Source organism: Mesocricetus auratus, unplaced genomic scaffold (assembly GCF_017639785.1).
Source record: "Mesocricetus auratus isolate SY011 unplaced genomic scaffold, BCM_Maur_2.0 Super-Scaffold_100009, whole genome shotgun sequence".
In the NCBI taxonomy this organism is placed as follows: Eukaryota; Metazoa; Chordata; class Mammalia; order Rodentia; family Cricetidae; genus Mesocricetus; species Mesocricetus auratus.
The window spans coordinates 21,140,928-21,158,315 of record NW_024429193.1 but is presented as its reverse complement, the minus strand read 5'-3'; the positions used below and the strand labels follow the sequence as shown (position 1 = coordinate 21,158,315).

General features: G+C 46.7%; 1 protein-coding gene across 2 annotated transcripts in view; it reads right to left on the bottom strand.

Annotated features, from left to right (window-relative positions):
- Dapp1 (dual adaptor of phosphotyrosine and 3-phosphoinositides 1) overlaps nucleotides 1-11,539 on the bottom strand; it is a 49,669-nt gene extending 38,130 nt beyond the window's left edge. For both annotated transcript variants that reach the window (XM_005081963.4, XM_040751741.1), the window contains exon 1: nucleotides 11,308-11,539. In XM_005081963.4, the coding sequence (XP_005082020.1) occupies nucleotides 11,308-11,408 (101 nt within the window). In that variant the 5' untranslated portion in view covers nucleotides 11,409-11,539. The remainder of the gene's footprint in view (nucleotides 1-11,307) is intronic.
- Between the last annotated feature and the right edge of the window lie 5,849 nt (nucleotides 11,540-17,388).

Genomic DNA, 17,388 nt, shown 5'->3' with positions numbered 1-17,388 from the left:
TGATGTTTGGCATCAGGAGAAAAGAGCAAGGCTCTTGGGTTTCAGAATGGAATGGCAAGAAGAAGGATCTTCAGGTTAGCACAATCAGAAATCCCCTGTGGCTGACGTCTGTGTGTTGTATGGTACTGGATCTCCTGGGAGGTAGGAAAGACTCAGGGAAGCTTCCTGAAGGAAGACGACCTTGGTCTGGGCTTTAGGATGGATAATTGATCTATTAGGTAGTGAGAGAATGGACGTCTCAAGAGGACACAAGCACAGACATTGGGGTCAATCCGTGCATGGCACATACAGAAGGCAGAATGCCTAGCTGAGGCACAGGGTCCATGTTGGGGTGTAATGCGAAAGAATGTTGGAAAAACTGCTGGTTTGCATACTAATTAAAGGTATTTTTTTTCCTTTTTCCTCCCTCCCTCCTTCCTTCTTGACAGCACTGGGGATTGAACTCAGGGCCTTCTACATGTTAAGTGCTCTACTACTAAACAACACGTCAGCCATAGAGTATTTCTTGGTGAGAAAATATCTTATCAACCCAGGCCTACAGGTTAATATATTTAGTCACATCCCCCCTTCCTGGCAAAGGGCAGTGATCTGGAACTTGGATTCTGTTGAGAGTTATAAAGGGACAGACATTTGAACCAAACTCAGGACTAGAAACCCTGATTATAGGAAAGCAGATAAAAGGCTCTGGAGTTGAACAGCTAGAGTAAGTACTAACAATTTTCTTTCTTTCTTTTCTCTTGTTTCAAAACTGTTTTCACTTTTGAGTGACGGTCCCTGAAATGACAAATGTGTAATGCTGTGTCAGTCTCCTTCTCTAAAACATAGCACAGATCTGTGGCTGAAACTACAGTTTGACTTCACATTCCTGTGAATACAGTGGTGACAAAACATGAAATGACTCCACTGGGCTTTCCTGATCCAAGCTGCCTTCACTCTGGTTGAGCTGACCTCGGCTCCTGAGTTGTAACATGGAACTGCTTGGCCGTTGATTTCATTTGTGTTCATTTGTACTTAGAGTCGGTGCTGGATGCTTCAACTGTGTGGGAGGCAAAGCTCTTGGCCTCTCTGTGTGTCATTGGAAATTGTCATTGTAGGATAAAGATGTTTCTTGTTTAGCTCAAGAGCTCTCAGTGATGTACTACAGTCAGGCTGTATCCAAGCAAGATGGCCTTGTCTATAGAAACGTGTGAATGCACACACCCACAGGGTTGAACTTAACTTCTCAAGTAGAGTGAGGCAACCAGAAGCTATACACACAGGGTTGAGGAAGTTCAAAAACAGCTCAGGTAGGCGCAGCACTGTCTGGGGGAGGCAGAGTCTCCCCACGGTCTTTCCAGCAGGGAGTTTTCGGTGATGGAACCAGCATGGCTGGGACTTTCCTTATCACTGCTCTGAACGTCCCACTAATGTACCCTACTTGCAGAGTTAAATGGTGAGGCTAGTTGCCCCAGGCTTTAGGAAACAGACATGGGTGACTGATGGGTGACAGCAGGGACACAGCATGCAATTACCTAGCAACTGAAGGAGCAGGATCAACCTGTTAATGGGATCTGAGGAATGAGACCAGGGCTTCCGGGAGATCACACACACCCACACATGGAGGAAAGGGTGCTGTGACTCAGAGGCACAGGAATCAAAGAGACAGAGATACAGCAGGGCACAGTATGTAGGTCAGAAACCCCGGCAGGCAAGGGACTGAGACAGGAGGATTAGGAGTTCTAGGCCAGGCTAGGTTACATGCTAACCCAAATCTCAAAAGATGAGGGAAAGAAAGAATGAAAACAAGGGGGTGGCGCTTCTCTCCTCAGGACCTACCTCCAAGTGGAATCAAAGGAGAGAAGAGACTGAAGAAAGGAAGAGGAAGAAAGAGGAAGGAAGGGAGGGGTAGAGAGGGAGACAGAGAGCGCTTGATCCCACAGCTCACTCAACAGGCAAACGTATTCGTGTTGTGTGCAGTTAGGAGCAGTAAGTAGTAATGTAGAGAACACACAGAGAGAGCCACCCAGTCATCTAGAGGACGGAGGTGAAGAACACAGCAGTCACATAAAGAGAAACTCACAGTGCAGCCCTGAGACAGATTCATATGCCCAGAGGAGTTAGATACTGGAGCAGCTGAAGGCCACAGCCACTAACTGGAGAGAGGGGTAGAAACTGCATCTCATCACTGCAAGTTCTTGGTGTTCAGTCCCCAGGACAGCCTGCACAGTGTCAGAGCATCATTCCTCAAAGTGTGAGACAGAGGAAATGCTTAGTTTGCACTGGGAAAACCATTCTGTGGGTAGCAATTTGAAGTTGTCAAGGATCGCAAACCCAAGGTTCCCTCAGAAGGCTCTGTCTCTGAGGAAAACTAAGTTGATCGTGCATTCACTCTGATCACCCTTGTATGCCTCAGAAAGTGCTGGTTCAGGGCTAGCTGTCTTAGGAGTATGCTTGCCAGTGGCAACCCACCCTTGTGGATAGAGGAAAGAGCCCTAAATCTCCAGGGATGTCAGAGTTATGGGCCTGTACGTCCTTATTCCGTCTCGTCTCTACTGCGTGGTTTCAACCAGTATTGGTTTAGTTGACCAGTAGAGAACCTTGGATGGAAGGGGACTGAGTAAGGAGGGTATGACATCACCAGGCTGAAGTCAGCAGCCTTGAGTTCTAGTCTTGGCTGGTGGACAAACACTTGCACATCTGTTCTTTGACAAAAAGTAGGCTCATATGGGAAAGGTAAAATGAATGACCTCCAGTCCTGCTCCTAAGGGGCTCCCTTCCAAAAGGAGGGGTAAAGTAGGTGGCCTAATCCCTGAACACCCTAGCACTGACACCTGGGAAGTGTCAAGTGTCAACCCAAAACATGAAAGACACAGGTGCAATTGGAACAGGAGTACAAACCCAGGCAGCTTTAGAAATACACAGCACTCAGGCAAACAAAGGAGGAATTAGAAGGTATCTGTGGGTCTCAAGGCTCTTTGATCACACACACACACACACACACACACACACACACACACACAAAACAAAACAAAACAAAACAAAAGTAGTAGAACTAAGCTTTGTTAGGGTGTGGACTTTTTTTTTTTTTTTTTTTTTTTTTAGTGCTCCCTGGAATGGCTGGCTCCCACCCACATTCCTTACTTGAATTATCACTTTATTTCTCATTCACCAGTCTGTGAACTGCCTAAGGCAGTCTGGGCCCCTGAACTATGGCCCTTCATCATGTTCAACTACCACATTATCCTACTGAAAAATAAAATGTGATGATCAAGTCGTTAATTCCACTTTTCCACAAACAACCAATGAATCTGTATCATCCACTAACCAAGTCTATCTCAGACCCTCTGGGATCCAGACTAATCCAAGCATTCAAAGTTTAACAGACCCTAAGCCCAAGATGAGACACAGCGCTTGTTCTGACAAAGACCAAGAGCAAAATTATGAATACAATTCAACCTGTGTATGTCATGTGTGTGTTCACAGAAAAATATAGTTATAAGACAAGATTTTAAACAATGTCATTTTTTCTTTGGGTAGAAAAGACTAACTTTTTATTTCCCATAATTTTTTTTTTTTTTTTGGTTTTACGAGACAGGGTTTCTCTGTATTCTTTTGGAGGCTGTTGGTCCAGCCCGGCCTCAAACTCACAGAGATCGGCCTGCCTCTGCCTCTCGAGTGCTGGGATTAAAGGCATGCGCCACCACTGCCCGGCCTCTTAATTTATTTTTAAGAGAGAGTGTTTCTCTATGTAACAGCTTGGCTGCCCTGGAACTTGCTCTGTCGACCAAGCTGGCCACAAACTCACAGAGATCCACTTGCCTTTGCCTTCTGAGTGCTGAGATTAAAGGCATGCACCACTTCCTGGCTTATTTCCCTATTTTTAGTAATTAACAGATTAATACAATTTTAACTATTTATTATAAACACCTTCAAGCACAAAGAAAAGTAGGAAATAGTTTAAACAAATGCTTACATTTAAAAATACCCATTATTTTGTGTGCATGTGTGTGCACGAGTGTTCGTGCGTGCGTGCCTGAGTTCATGAGTGTGTGTGTGTGTGTGTGTGTGTGTGTGTGTGTGTGTGTGGTGTGCATGCCCTGGTTATGTATGGAGGCTGGAGGACAACATATGGAAATTAGGTCTTCCACTAAATGGGTCTCGGGGATCAAACTCAGACTGTCAGGTTTGGTGGCAACTGCCTTTACCCACAGGGCCATCTCTCTGAACCAATAGTATCTATTCCGCAAGGAGAATACATTTAAAATTTTTTGCTGTGTCTTTTATATACTTTTTGATGAGCAGTTGTAAAATCCAATTGATGTATTATTGAAGGGACACCAGCTCTGACAGGACTTGCCCTTGTCCTTAATCCCTCTACCTTGCTAAAAAACATTACATTACTTTCCTAAAGCTAGCCACCAAGGTCTGTTTCCTTGTTTGGCCACTTCCTCCTCCAGAGGCTGACTACCAAAGTCCAGCTTTCAAAATTCCTCTATGGTTCACCCAATTAACATGCCCAATTAAAATTTAACGCCTCATCCTGACACAGAGTTTCTCCTTTACCTTTATAAACTAAATGGCTTTACGGGTATGTTCCATGTCTGTCTCCTCTTTATCCTTCCCCCTGGTCCCCTATGTCCTCCACCACCTCATCCTAGCCCATTCTAACAGGGACCTCCCCTTTCCCTTCCTAAGAATGACACCTGCAAGGTCATTTGCCGCTGTTTTCTGCATGAGTCAGAAAGCAGCCACTGTAACTTTTCTTCCCCACTTAATAAAGGATCTCTCTGCGAAAACAGGTGTTTGGGTGTGATTTGTGCCTCATCTGGGGTCTGGGAGGAAGCCCCGATTGGAGGTTTCTTCCATCTTGATGTCAGGCCTATACAAACCCTTATGTGGCTCCAAAATTCAGCATTCTTCCATGTGATTCTCTTGCCAATATAAATTATAATGGCTACACGTATGTATTTTAAATGTGTCAACTTTTTAGACTACAGATAACGTGATGGTAGGGTTTGTACTGGGTAGGGGTGGGGAGAGCCTGCAGCAGAGCAGCCTGAGGAGAGTGTTCAGACTATAGCAGGGCTCCAGGCTAGGGCAGAGCAGGGAGCTAGCGGGAGCCAGAGTGTGAAAAGCAAGGGTTTAAAACACAAAGTCGTGGGGCTGGTCCTAAAAGTAAAATTCTACAGCAGTCAGGTGGTTGCTTTGCTCGAGCAAGCCAGACCGAATGCCCAGGATGTCTTAGCGCTCCAGACTCCTCAGTTGAACCTCTTTACTCATGACCCCTACCGCACCCCCACCCCACCCCATCTCCACCCCCCCATCCCTCCCGATAAAGTGCTGTATTTTCTCATTCGGCTGACAAACATCCGGGGTCACCCCTTCCACCTGTGTCCTTCCAGGGGCAGGGCTTCCCCGGCACTGTAAGCCCTCGGCCCACACTGCTGCTAGGCACAGGGTGCTGTCTGTTTCTGCACAGCCCGTGCTGTCTTTCCACACCCTCCCAGGCTTGCCCAATGTCCTTCAAGAGATGGGTTTATGAATGGGTGGACGGAGCGAAGAATGCAGCAAAGCAGCCCCTCCCGACGCGAGGGACAGGACGTGTGGGGCGACTTCCCAAACGTGCAAGCGGAAGGGGATCACCCATGGGAGGAGGAGGAGACGACGACTGGAGAGGAAACTGGCTTGAGCCAAAACATCCCAGACAGTCCACTGCTTACACAACGTCAAAGAGCCACACAAGAACCGCGTCCACTTTTAGAACTCAGGCTTCCAGAAGAGTCCACAGAAGAACGAGCCCCATCACTCTTCCGGGTGTCATGTCTCTGTTGACACTTCTGACCTGAAAATGTTCTTAGCCTGTTTTGTTTCCTAGCCCAGAAAAGTCGAACGCACACAGAAGTCAGTGAGGTTCTGGCTCGCTGGAATATTGGCCTGTGGATGCGGCCCGCCTTTTGTGAGGGAGTGAAAGACTGCAGCCTTTTCTAGTGAGTTGTGCTGGTTTGTAGAAGCCATGGAACTTTCTCTTTCCCTTCAGTTTACACATGCACCAAAAAGTGTACCATTTTAACGAAAAGGGAGAAGTTTAGGGAAAATCAGGAAGTTGCTTTGTGGTCAAGCGTGTGGGTTTTGTAAACCTGGGCGTACGTTAAGAGGTAGTAGGTTCCTCACTTTGCCATGTCAGAAGCACCAGCAGGGTGTGCATTAAATGAGTTCCTACAGGCAAAGGCCGTGAGAATGTTGTGAGTGGTAACCCTGCAAGACGGAATGGTCACCATCATTGTTTAATTGGCGGGCTCAGGAAAGCAGCACTGCACAGCGGGAATCGATCAGCTGTACTAATCCCCCGCCCCCCATGCTCCTGACTCCCACTGCTGAGGTCTGCCACCTGGTCAGGACACTTGGCTTTGGAAGTCACCACGGTCTGTACCTAACACTGCACTGTGGGTAATCCTGAAGGTTAAATGCAGCAATTCCGCAGAATGGGGTGAGCATGGCTGATGACTGTCACACAGGGAAGCCACCACCCGGTTTGTAAAATAAGCATGTGCCTGGGACCTGGCCATCTGGAGCTTCAGCCAGCTGCATGACTCAGGTCCCGAGACTCCTTACACGTACAGTTGGAATAAGTGTGTTTGGGGAGGCCGGAGTGAGGGTCCACAAAGCGGCTGCCTTGAAATGGGGACTCATTGCATTCATCATCGTTGAGGTAATGTCATGAAGTCAAAATTATTTGTTACTTGTAACTTTACTAAAAATCTGACCTTTTTGTTGTTGTTTTGTGGGTTTTTTGTTTTGTTTTTTGCCAGTCTCTGGCTTTCTCTTCCATGTGAGAAACAACAAAGGTTCTGTTTCCCTTCCTCCCTTTTAAAGACAGGGCCTCACCATAAGCTCAGGCTGACCTCAAACTCACCAATCCTCCTGCTTCAGCATCCCAAAATGGGCGCTACCCACTTTGCAAATCAAATACCTCTAAGGACAGGTGAACTCTCATTAAAAAAACAATCTCCCTATGTCTCTGCACAATGAACAGTGGGCCATCTAGTTCCAAAAGCTAAAAGTTACCATAACCTATGATTTCAGCTCTACGCTGCCTCAGTCTCCCAAACTGATTTACCCTTACTAAAAACGTCAGTCCTGGAGGAGAATGTACCTGTGTGTACAAACATTTATTTTTAAAGAATCAGGCCTCTGCTCTTGTTTTACTTTTCTCTGGAATCAGCCAACTCCCAGGTCTGAGTCTTAACTCTTGAGTAATTTGCCTGAGGCTGGGGAGTAGTGAAGGAGAAGGGACGGGCATTCCTGGCGGTGGCCGCTCAAATTCAGGTGGCTCTTAGAAAGAACACGACTGTAAGCTTCTCCTCTTTTTCTTAGGAGTAGGATCGATGGGTGGGGGTAGCGGGAGGGGCGGTCCTATTTTTGCATTCCCAGGCAAGATTCCGCAGGGAAACTTAATCTACATCCATCGTACCCTCTGCAGACACTTTCATTTATGTCAGCAGAGGTTGCCATGCCAACGGCGGTCCTTCCTGAATCATCTTCCTATGATAGCAGGGCTCTACCTTATTACCAATTAAAAGCTCAGAGACTCGTCTGGAGCTTTTCCTTGGACCTGTCTTTTACGGAAAAGACCCATAGGACTCCGTACCCTTCCCTCTGTGTGTGTGTGTGTGTGTGTGTGTGTGTGTGTGTGTGTGTGTGTGTGTGTGTGTGTGTGTGCGTGTGTGTGTGTGTGTGTGTGTGTGGTCCTCCCCCACCCCCACCCCCGCCCTGGTCTCCACCTGTGTGACCTAGCTGCTCCTCCGTCACATGCTGTGTAGGAGTGTCCGTGGTTGGGTTATAATCCCTTATCAAATAAGACAGGAAAACTGGCCATGAGGCCCACCCACACTACCTCTGGCCCTGAGAGTTCCGATGGTGCTGTGGCCTTGGGCCCTGTGACTTGTTGGGCATGGCGAGCGAGCGTAGCTGGGTGGCGGGAGTGCTGAGGGCCTGACCCACCCCCAGCTCTTGGTGTGGAAAGCTGACCTAGCTGGTCCCACAGAGCAGAGCTGTTCCCGCGCCCCCTCCCTCCCCCCCCGCTCTCCCTGGGCCTGCCCTGTTCCTACACAACAAACAGGGCTTTGTTTCTCTTTGGGGCTCACTAATGCACTGGAGAGGACCAGCACTCTAATGGAGCAGAGTGGTTGATGAGTCCAAGTCTCCTTTAGAGACGATGCCGCCAGTGTTCTGCTAAGTCCTGTGTGCTCTGGGAGGGCCAGAGACGGATTTGCTGCAGTCCTGGGTTCAATTCACAGTGTTTGCATATTCCAGAGCCTGAAGAAAAATGGGGACCAAAGAACTGGATAAACTCCACACCCTTTCTGCTGGTGTGCACCGACACTACATTATCTCTTTACATCTATAGAAAACACACAAGGCCCTGACACCACAAAAGACAAAACAAAAAGACACACCTAATGACTGAAAAGATCCACTAAAATGACTTGAAATTCAAGGCATTAAACCTAGACATCTTCTTTTTTAAAACCTAGACATTTTTTATATATCCATTACAAAAAAATGTTTTTTTCAAAAACAGAGCTTTGAAAAACCTGGATTATTCTGGAGGCTGGTACAGATCATGCATGCATCACCAAAGTGGTTTAAATGTTCAAAGACTAGGGTCCAGAATCCCGCCAGAGGCAACAGGTCCTTGCCAAGACTCCCCGGTTATCTCCTGTGAAAAGCCTATTGCTGTTGTGCTGGGGGCCAGATCAGGCTTCTGCTGATTAAATATTCAGTTTTACAGGATGGAGATTAAGTCACCAGCAGTTTTGTGTGTTTGTTTATTCCTTTGTAGAGCAAATAGCTCAAACAGGCAGTGCCTGGAAATGAAGGAATTCCCCACCAGGTAGACCACAGGTTATGTTTAAATGAACTGTGCTCCTGACTGTTTTCAAGGGAGGTGAAAACATGCTCACATTTACTATAGTGTCAGCTGCACCCTTGAAGTTGAAATGGGTGGATTTCTATGTAAAATGCCCCTCAATGATTTATTAGTCACAAGCTCTCAAACTTCCAAACAGAACAGCAGGACTTGCTAGTGATTTTAAAATTTAAGGGCACGCCTAACAGAATTAAAATAAATGATAAAGCCGTGCTTAACGCTTCATAGAACATACATTGTACACCTTCATTCTCAATTCCAGTCCTGTTTTAGAAACTTGCTGAAGGAAACAAATGCTCACCCAAGAGGCAGATTGTTTTTGTGCCTTGGCACCAAGAATTGAAACAAAACAGAGACCAAAGAAGTACTTCATTTGGTGGAGTGTTTGTCTCAAATACTGGAAGCCCTGCGTATATTGGGGTGTGGTGCTGAAGCCCTTGGGAGGGAGTCAGGAGGATCAAAAGTTTCAAGTCATCCTCAGTTACCTTGAGTTAGAAGCTGAGCTACACGAGGCTTTTTGTCAGGCACAAAAGCAAGAATAAAAAGATAACCGAATAAAAATGTCCTTTTGTCTGTCTTGTGCACAGAGAAAGTTGGCATCCAACCACACTATAGGACAGTTTCTTCAACTGAAGAGTGCTTTGTTCTTGAAACCAAGCTCTGACATTCAAGCAAAGGCCCAGGTCTTCTGAAGTCGAGAAGTCTGGACACAAATGCACCACTTACTTTGGCCCCTCCAGACTGAGTGCCAGGTGTGTATACTTTGCCTGTGTGTCACCTGCAGTGGCTTCACTGTGCCCCGGGATCTGCATGAGAGCCAGGCACAGACACATGGTCAGGCCCATTTTGTGTGCTCAGAGCTCTGAAGCATAGATCCTGCTTTCGGGATTTGTTTAACTAGAGACAGAGGTGGATATTTCCTGGGTCTGACTTCTCCTTTAGGGTCTCCTTCAAAGCCTCAGGAGCTGGGCAGTAAGGCTGCAGCTGCATTGCTTGACCCTAATCCCAGTTTGGAAGCTCTCAGTGGAGCCCTTACCTCTCCTGTCTTAGATTCCAAGAGTCACAAAGAGATTCTTGGACTGATGGCCTCATAAGGAGTTTCCTTGATTGAAAATCCTAGCTGTCAAGTCTGGTTTGCCAACTGAGGGTACAGGTCTCAGCTGAGACCTCGGCTTTAAATGTAAAGAATTATTGAGAGCTATTTTTAGAATCTTCATTGCATCTTTATTATAGGCGTACATGGTGTGTGTGCGTGTGTGTGTGTGTGTGTGTGTGTGTGTGTGTGTGTGTGTGTACCTGCCTGCCGTGTCATTCATGTGGAGGTCAGAGGACAACTCTATGGACTTGGTTCTCTCTTTGTACCACATGGGTTGGGGAGGGGGGAACTCAAGTTGTCAGGCTGGGCGGCAAGCACCTTTACCCACTGAACCAGCTGAGCGAGGAGATTTCACGGTAGAATAACACAAAAAGATACAATCTCTTCAGTGTAAACAGAGATTTCAAGCCATCTTCAGAGGAGGATAGGGCCTCTAACAGGTGTGTCAGCTTTATTTCGCTGATGTGACTGATAAGGGCCGGGTTTAAAGCCCTCTGGTGCTCACTGTCATCCTTTGCAGAATGACAGTAGGTCTTATCCCACTGGGTGATGAAGAATTCCAGCTACTTATATAAATGGCAAGTCCAGCTTCCCCTCGCACAGTGTGGGTGCGAGGCTTGGCCCCCAAGGAAGCCCCCTTCCTCTCTGAATAGCCCTTTGTTCTTGACTAAATGTCCGGACGAGCAGGGTCATAAGCCTCCCTTCTGAAGCGTTCCAGTCAACTCACCTAACTAACCTTACTTACCCATCTAAGTCAGAACTGTCGCTACCTCGTTTCCAGACTACATCTATGCAAGAGTTCACCAACTGCCATGTCAGAAGAAAGAACCGTATCAAACGAAATTGTCGTACAAACTTCCTCGTTCTTTTTCTTTTGAAAAAAAAATCCCTTTTATGTGCTGCAGTGTAGCCTTGCTGTTTGTGGAACCAGTGACACACTTGGCTGCCAAGAGGCGGCTCTCGGAACCCTTCAGCCCCACGTTAATAATAAACCAGCACACTATCGAAGAAAGCAGGCTTTTCATTCCCGCTTACACACCCCATTCTGCCTCAGTTGTTAAAGGATGCCCAGAAGTTGCTTTTTGTCTCATTCTCTCAATCTGCTCTCACTTTTAGGAGAAAAAAATAGCATATACTTGCAATGAATTAGCGCCCTTCCCCACAGAAGGAAGCTCCCACAAGTCAATAGCGCGGCCAGGTGAGGGTCAGGGCGGCAGAGGGAGAGACTTACTGAAGATGCCCTCTGATGGACGTGAACGTGGAATGGAGTGACGAGTCACACTCCCTGAAAAGGTGCTCTTACCCCAAGTCCTGGAGCAGCTCTGCTCCTCCATCGGATCGCCCCCACAGCTCTGAGGGGTCCTGGGTACTCATGCTCCCTCCTACAAGTTCTGCTCTGCCCATCCGTCCCCTTGCTGCTGATTGTTGACTCCCTGCCGGGTGCTGTAGGGAGAGGTGGACTTCGGTGCCGGACACACCGCTCCTCAGTAAGATAGGAGCCTGCCGTGGCTGAGGCTGACTAGCTAGGAAGTGAAACTTGGTTGCTCCTCCCACTGACACTGCCACCCTGGGCCTGAGGCACCGGCAGGGCTGTTCTGTCAGTCAGGAAGTGTGCGAACTCCCAGCACCTCTGACACCTCTGACACCCACAGTGCATCACCAAGTCAGCTTTTGCTAAAGCAAACAGAAAGACCACCCACCCAGATTGGACTACTGAAACTCTTTGTAGGACGCCAAACTGTAGCTTCTCCTTGGTCCTGTTTACCTGTAGCTTCTAGAGGAGGCTGCATGTGCACACACACCTCATACAACAGCACAGGGAACACCAAGGAAGCTTGTACATCAGAAACATGTTTTGAGTGGGTTAAACAAAATTAGAGTAAAAATAAAAAAGGAAGGAAGGAAGGAGGGAGGGAGGGAAGGAAAGAAAGAACCCAGGCAGTGGTGGTGCATGCCTTTAACCCAGCACTCCACAGGCAAAGGGAAGTGGATCTGTGAATTTGAAGCCAGCCTGAACTACAGAGTGAGTTCCAGAACAGCCAGGACTACACAGAGAAACCCTGTCTTGAAAATAAAAAATTAGAGTCAAGCAATCACTCCTGCTTGTTCCTAGCTTGTTTTTGGTACTGTCTCAGGATTTCTTTCCAATATCCCTTTGAGGCTTAGGTTGGGGAACTAGGTAGAAGGACTAGGGGCTGAGGCTGTCACACACACACTAAAGCCTTGGGTTCCATCCCCAACACTACATAGAATCCTGTAATCCCCACATTCAGGAGGTAGAGGCAGAAAGATCACAAGTTCAAGGCTACTCTGTATGAGTCCCTGTTTCAGAACAAAACCAAAAGCAAACAAACAAGGGAAAGGATTCAGTGAGAAGGGACAGGAAAGTTGCAGAAAAGCAGGTACCCGAGGGCCACATCAGTGCTCACTGGGCTTCACTGGGCTGATGCATGCTGGAGATGCTGTGGTATCATCTAGACTCTTACACAGGGGAGAATTCCATCTGCCAGTGGAACTAGGGTTCACTGGGGGCTATTCCATTTGGGATCATAAGGAAATTGCTAGAATGAAGACCTGACTGCACAGTAGTCAGAAGCTGATGTCTCCTAAGGAATCTTCCTCTCATCTCTGCTTTCCAGTGGTCCCCGAGGCCCAGGCTTCCTCTGGTTGCCCCTGAGAAGTTCCTCAGTGACCAGAGACACTCTTGGGGAGACTCTGCCCTGATAACACACACACAGCAGAGCATACGCGAGCAGCTACAGTCCTTTTGATTAGAGGGCTTTGCAGAGCGGGAGGGACCAGTGTGTGCTGGGCAGAGGAAGCAGGACAGCCAGTACAACAGATTGCCTCTCCCTTCTTGTAGCCCCCTGTTCAGTGTTTCACTATCTTCTTCACACATTCCAACTTTAGCACATCTGGGCTTTCCATTTTTCATATTTTTGGGGGGAAGGGGGGGATAACAACCTGAGAAGACCCCTTTCTTTTTCTCAGTCTCCTTGGCCTCCCTTTCTTATCTTGCTCCCTATCTATTGCCTTCTCCTTTGATAACAGCCTTCCCCCTGTCACTGAATTTCCCCAGGCATTCTACCTTCCTTAGCCCTACCCTCTGATCTGCCCAGCCAGCACTGCTGGCTACTATCTGCCACAATTAAGAGCTGGTGTCTGCAAAATGCTGGATGTGCATAGCAGTATGTAGCAGCACACCTTACATTAGATCGTGTTTAACAGCACACTTTATGTTAGATCACTTAGATGTTGCTCTTATTGAAGTTTATTTATTTTATGCACATGAGTGCTCTGTCTGCTTCTATGTTTGCATGGGCCCTGTGTGCAAGCCCAGTGCTCACAGACGTCGAAAGAGGGCATCCGATTCCCTGGAACTGGAGGAACTGCAGTTACAGGCAGCTGTGAGCCACCATGTGGGTGCTGAGAATAAACTGTGACCGCCTGTGAGAGCAGCTGGTGCTACTCAGCCATCTCTCTCCAATTCTTTTTTAAAATTAAGGAACCTGATTTTTGCTTTCAGACACCCTCTCAAGGTATGTATGTACAAAGTAGTTTAAACAATTTTGAACTATCTTATTCTTTGTTGATATAGCTTCCTCCTCTCTCCCCCTCCCTCCCCCAGCTATCCTGGCTACTAAACCTAGGGCCTCAAGCATTCTGGGCAAACATTCTACCAATGAGTTACATCTGGAATCATCAAGTGTGTGTGTGTGTGTGTGTGTGTGTGTGTGTGTGTGTGTGTGTGTGTGTGTGTGTGTATGTGTGTGTTAGATGTGCTCACACATTTGTGGGTGTGTGGAAGCCTAAAATTGGTGCCAAGTGTCTTTGATTACTTGCCATTTTATTAGCTAAGCAAGGTCTCTCTCTGAGCCAAGTTCAGTGAGTCTAACTAGCCAGCTTGCCTTGGAGATCTTCGTCTCTGCCTTTTGAGTACTGGGATGCAGGCAGCCTCCATTCCTGCCTAGATTTCAGATGCATCTTGGGATCTGGACTTCACAGTCACAGAGTCAGCACTTTATCCTTGATGCCATCCCCTCATCCCTTTGGCCATCTTTTCAGAAACATTTTATTTATTAAAATCTGGTAAGCCTTTCTTTAAGTTATGACATTAACATCATGACTGCTTATATAAACAATAAGTAGAGACAGTGCTAATTTGTCCAAATTTTAATTTCATTAGAAGTTGGGTGGCACACATCTGTAATCTCAGTATGTGGAAGGCTGAGCTAGGACTATCACCATGAGCTTGAAGCCAACCTGGGCTACATATGGAGTTCCAAGACAACATGGACTACAGAATGAGACATTATCTCAAAACAAACAACCAAAAACCCAAATATAAAAATATACTTCATTAGAAGAAAGACACCTAATACTTGACAGTCCTCTAATGAGAGGTAGAGTGTAATGAACATTCTTCCCGCCAGCCTAGGCCCAGAGCCACGTCAATCCCAAATAACACACAGAGATTCTATTAGTTACAATGTTGTCGACCAGTGTCTGGGGCTTCTCATTGCCTAGTTCTGTCTTAAGCATTACCCATAACTACACACACACACACACACACACACACACACACACACACACACACACACACACATTTCTATAAGGTCTTACTTACTGAGGACGCCAGCCTCATGCGTCCTCTCTTCCCGGGATCACATGGCGACTATCTGCCCTTGACCACATTTCCCAGACTCACAGATCACAATATCTGACTTTCATCTAGCCACCTGACAAACCCATTGTTCCCATCAACAGGGAGAACGGTCCTCTGGACACCTCAGCTCTGTTAAACATGGCCTCTTTATCTCCATGCGCAGTGTGAATGAGAAATGAAGGACTTAAGCTGTGCCCAGGACCGCAAGGACCAAAGCTGCCACAGCTGAGGAATGAGGTGCCCCATGTCAGTCAACCTTTTGGTGATACGACAACCCACCTGAACAAGTAACACAGGCAAGAAAACATTGGAATGCCGGAGAAGGACACAGAAGGACCAAGCCATACCCTTCAAGGACTCCCTCCAGTGACCACACCCACCAGCGAGGCTCCACTTTCCTTAATTCACCACTTTCCCATCATCCACTCAAGTTTTGGATCCATCGGTGGACTAAGCCATCTCAGGCATCACCCCAACAGACCACACACAGGTGTGTTTTACTAATCTGAGTGTCTCCAATACAGTTAACAGACTAACCATCGAGGACCCTCCCTCTGTTTCCATCTGCCTGTCCTTCCCACTCATGGACAGGACAGTCTTCATTTCACACTGAGCTGAGAGCTACAGAAATAACTGCCAATCATTTTTCACTGCAGCCAATTTCCCAACGTGATGTCCACCATAGCCCCTCCTAATTCGGTGGGCTTTTAAATATGAAAGGATGAATTTTACTTCAGGTCAGTCAGTTCTGTGATCTCTGCTACGACAAGAAATGATCTCAAAGGCTGAGCCAATTTATGCTCTAAGTTATCTGTGCTCTATTTCATTTTATTCTCTTGTTCATATAAGCAGCCCCAGGTTCTACATTAGATAAGGCCACCTACATATAAGTATAACTTGTCTGACTCGGTATAAAATTTAACCTCTTCAACATTGATAAATACTTGTTTTGTAGCCAATTTGTCTATAACTTTAAACTTGCATTCCTTTTTCACATTATTGCTCAATGTTCGTATCTTTCTGCTCTTTGTCAACCAGAAATTTGACTAAGATATGGATATTATGCCACAATGTGGATATTATGCTTTCTCAAATTTCCACCAAACAAATTATCTTACTTTTGAATTTGGTCTCACACAAATTTTCAGATCTTTTCCCAGAATAGCCTAGTTCCTGATAGATTCCTGGTTTCTGCTGTAAACCCTCACAAACTTAATCTTTCATTGGGCATTCTTGTGTTCTGAACACCACCAGAAAGCTCCAGTGTAAGTTTACAACACTCTAGTTCTGCTTTATCCCTCAACTCTAGACATTGCTGCATTCTCTCAGAAAAAACATCCCCCAAGGTCTAAGAGCCACATGGTCAGTGTTAGCCATAATTACTGCTCTCATTTTCATTATCAGTTTTCCTTATTTGGTACAGCGCTCATTTCTGTGACCAAATGGCAGCCAAGAAGCAACTTGAGGGACGAAGTATGTAATTTGGCTCGCAGTTTGAGAGGACACAGTTAGTGGTGGTGGAGAAAGCGTGGCAGTAGGTAGGTCCACAGCAGGGGAGCATGTATCTGGGACTCCTTACTGCCCCATATCTTGGTGGAACAGGAAACAGAGAGATCAAGGGTGATTTTAAGCAGACATAGTTTTGCTGACTTCCTTAGTCCATCAGTCACACCTGTGTATGTCTATATTACAACTTCAGACTCTACAATCTCATGCAAAATAAATGGTCTAAGTAGGCAAAGAGCAGGGAGCTTGTAGGTGGAGTTTTCCTGTCCCCACTGCCTGCTCCCAAATAATTAGGAAGAGACTTAATACAAATAATAAATGCTCAGTCAATAGCTCAGGCTTATTATTAACTAGCTCTTGTAATCTAACCCATTACTATTTTTTTTTTTTTTTTTTTTGGTTTTTCGAGACAGGATTTCTCTGTGGTTTTGGAGGCTGTCCTGGAACTCGCTCGGTAGATCAGGCTGGTCTCGAACTCACAGTGATCCGCCTGCCTCTGCCTCCCGAGTGCTGGGATTAAAGGCATGCGCCACCAACGCCCGGCCTAACCCACTACTATTAATCCACATGCTGCCCTGAGGCCAGTGGCTTTTATCTCTATCCCGTGTTGTGTGTCCGATTTATTCTCCATCTGGCTAATGACTTTTCTGACTCTACCCTTCCTCATCCCATCATTCTCACGTTGGCTTTCCTGCCTAACTGTATCCTGTTCCACTACTGGCCAGTCGTCTGGTTTATGAAACCAATCACAGCGACACAGATTCACACAGTGCACAGAAGGGTTATGCCATAGCAGAAGCTGGAGGAGGTTGAAGAACCGTGTCTACAGTTGCCCTATTGTGTCTGGGAGACTCTGTTTCTCCGTAGTTAACGACCTTGTCTGGATCTTCTGCTGTTGTACCCACCCCTTCAGTCCCCACCCCACCCCCAGCCTTGGGAGGAAGGCATGTGATACTGAGGTCCCATTGAGGGCTGAATTTTCTTCAATCACTTATTCTCTGCATGCAGTCATGGGTCTCTGTGTTAACCACTGTGCACTGTTAATAGAAGCTTTTCACCGCAGTTGCACACATAAATTCACAGTGGCTGTGACAGCCTATGTAAAATCTGTACAAGCTCAAGCAGACCCAAAATCCCAACATGGAGAGGGAAGGTGGGCACAAAGTCCCACTCCCAGACAAGGAGCTAATGGGAACTGATAGTTGCCAGGAC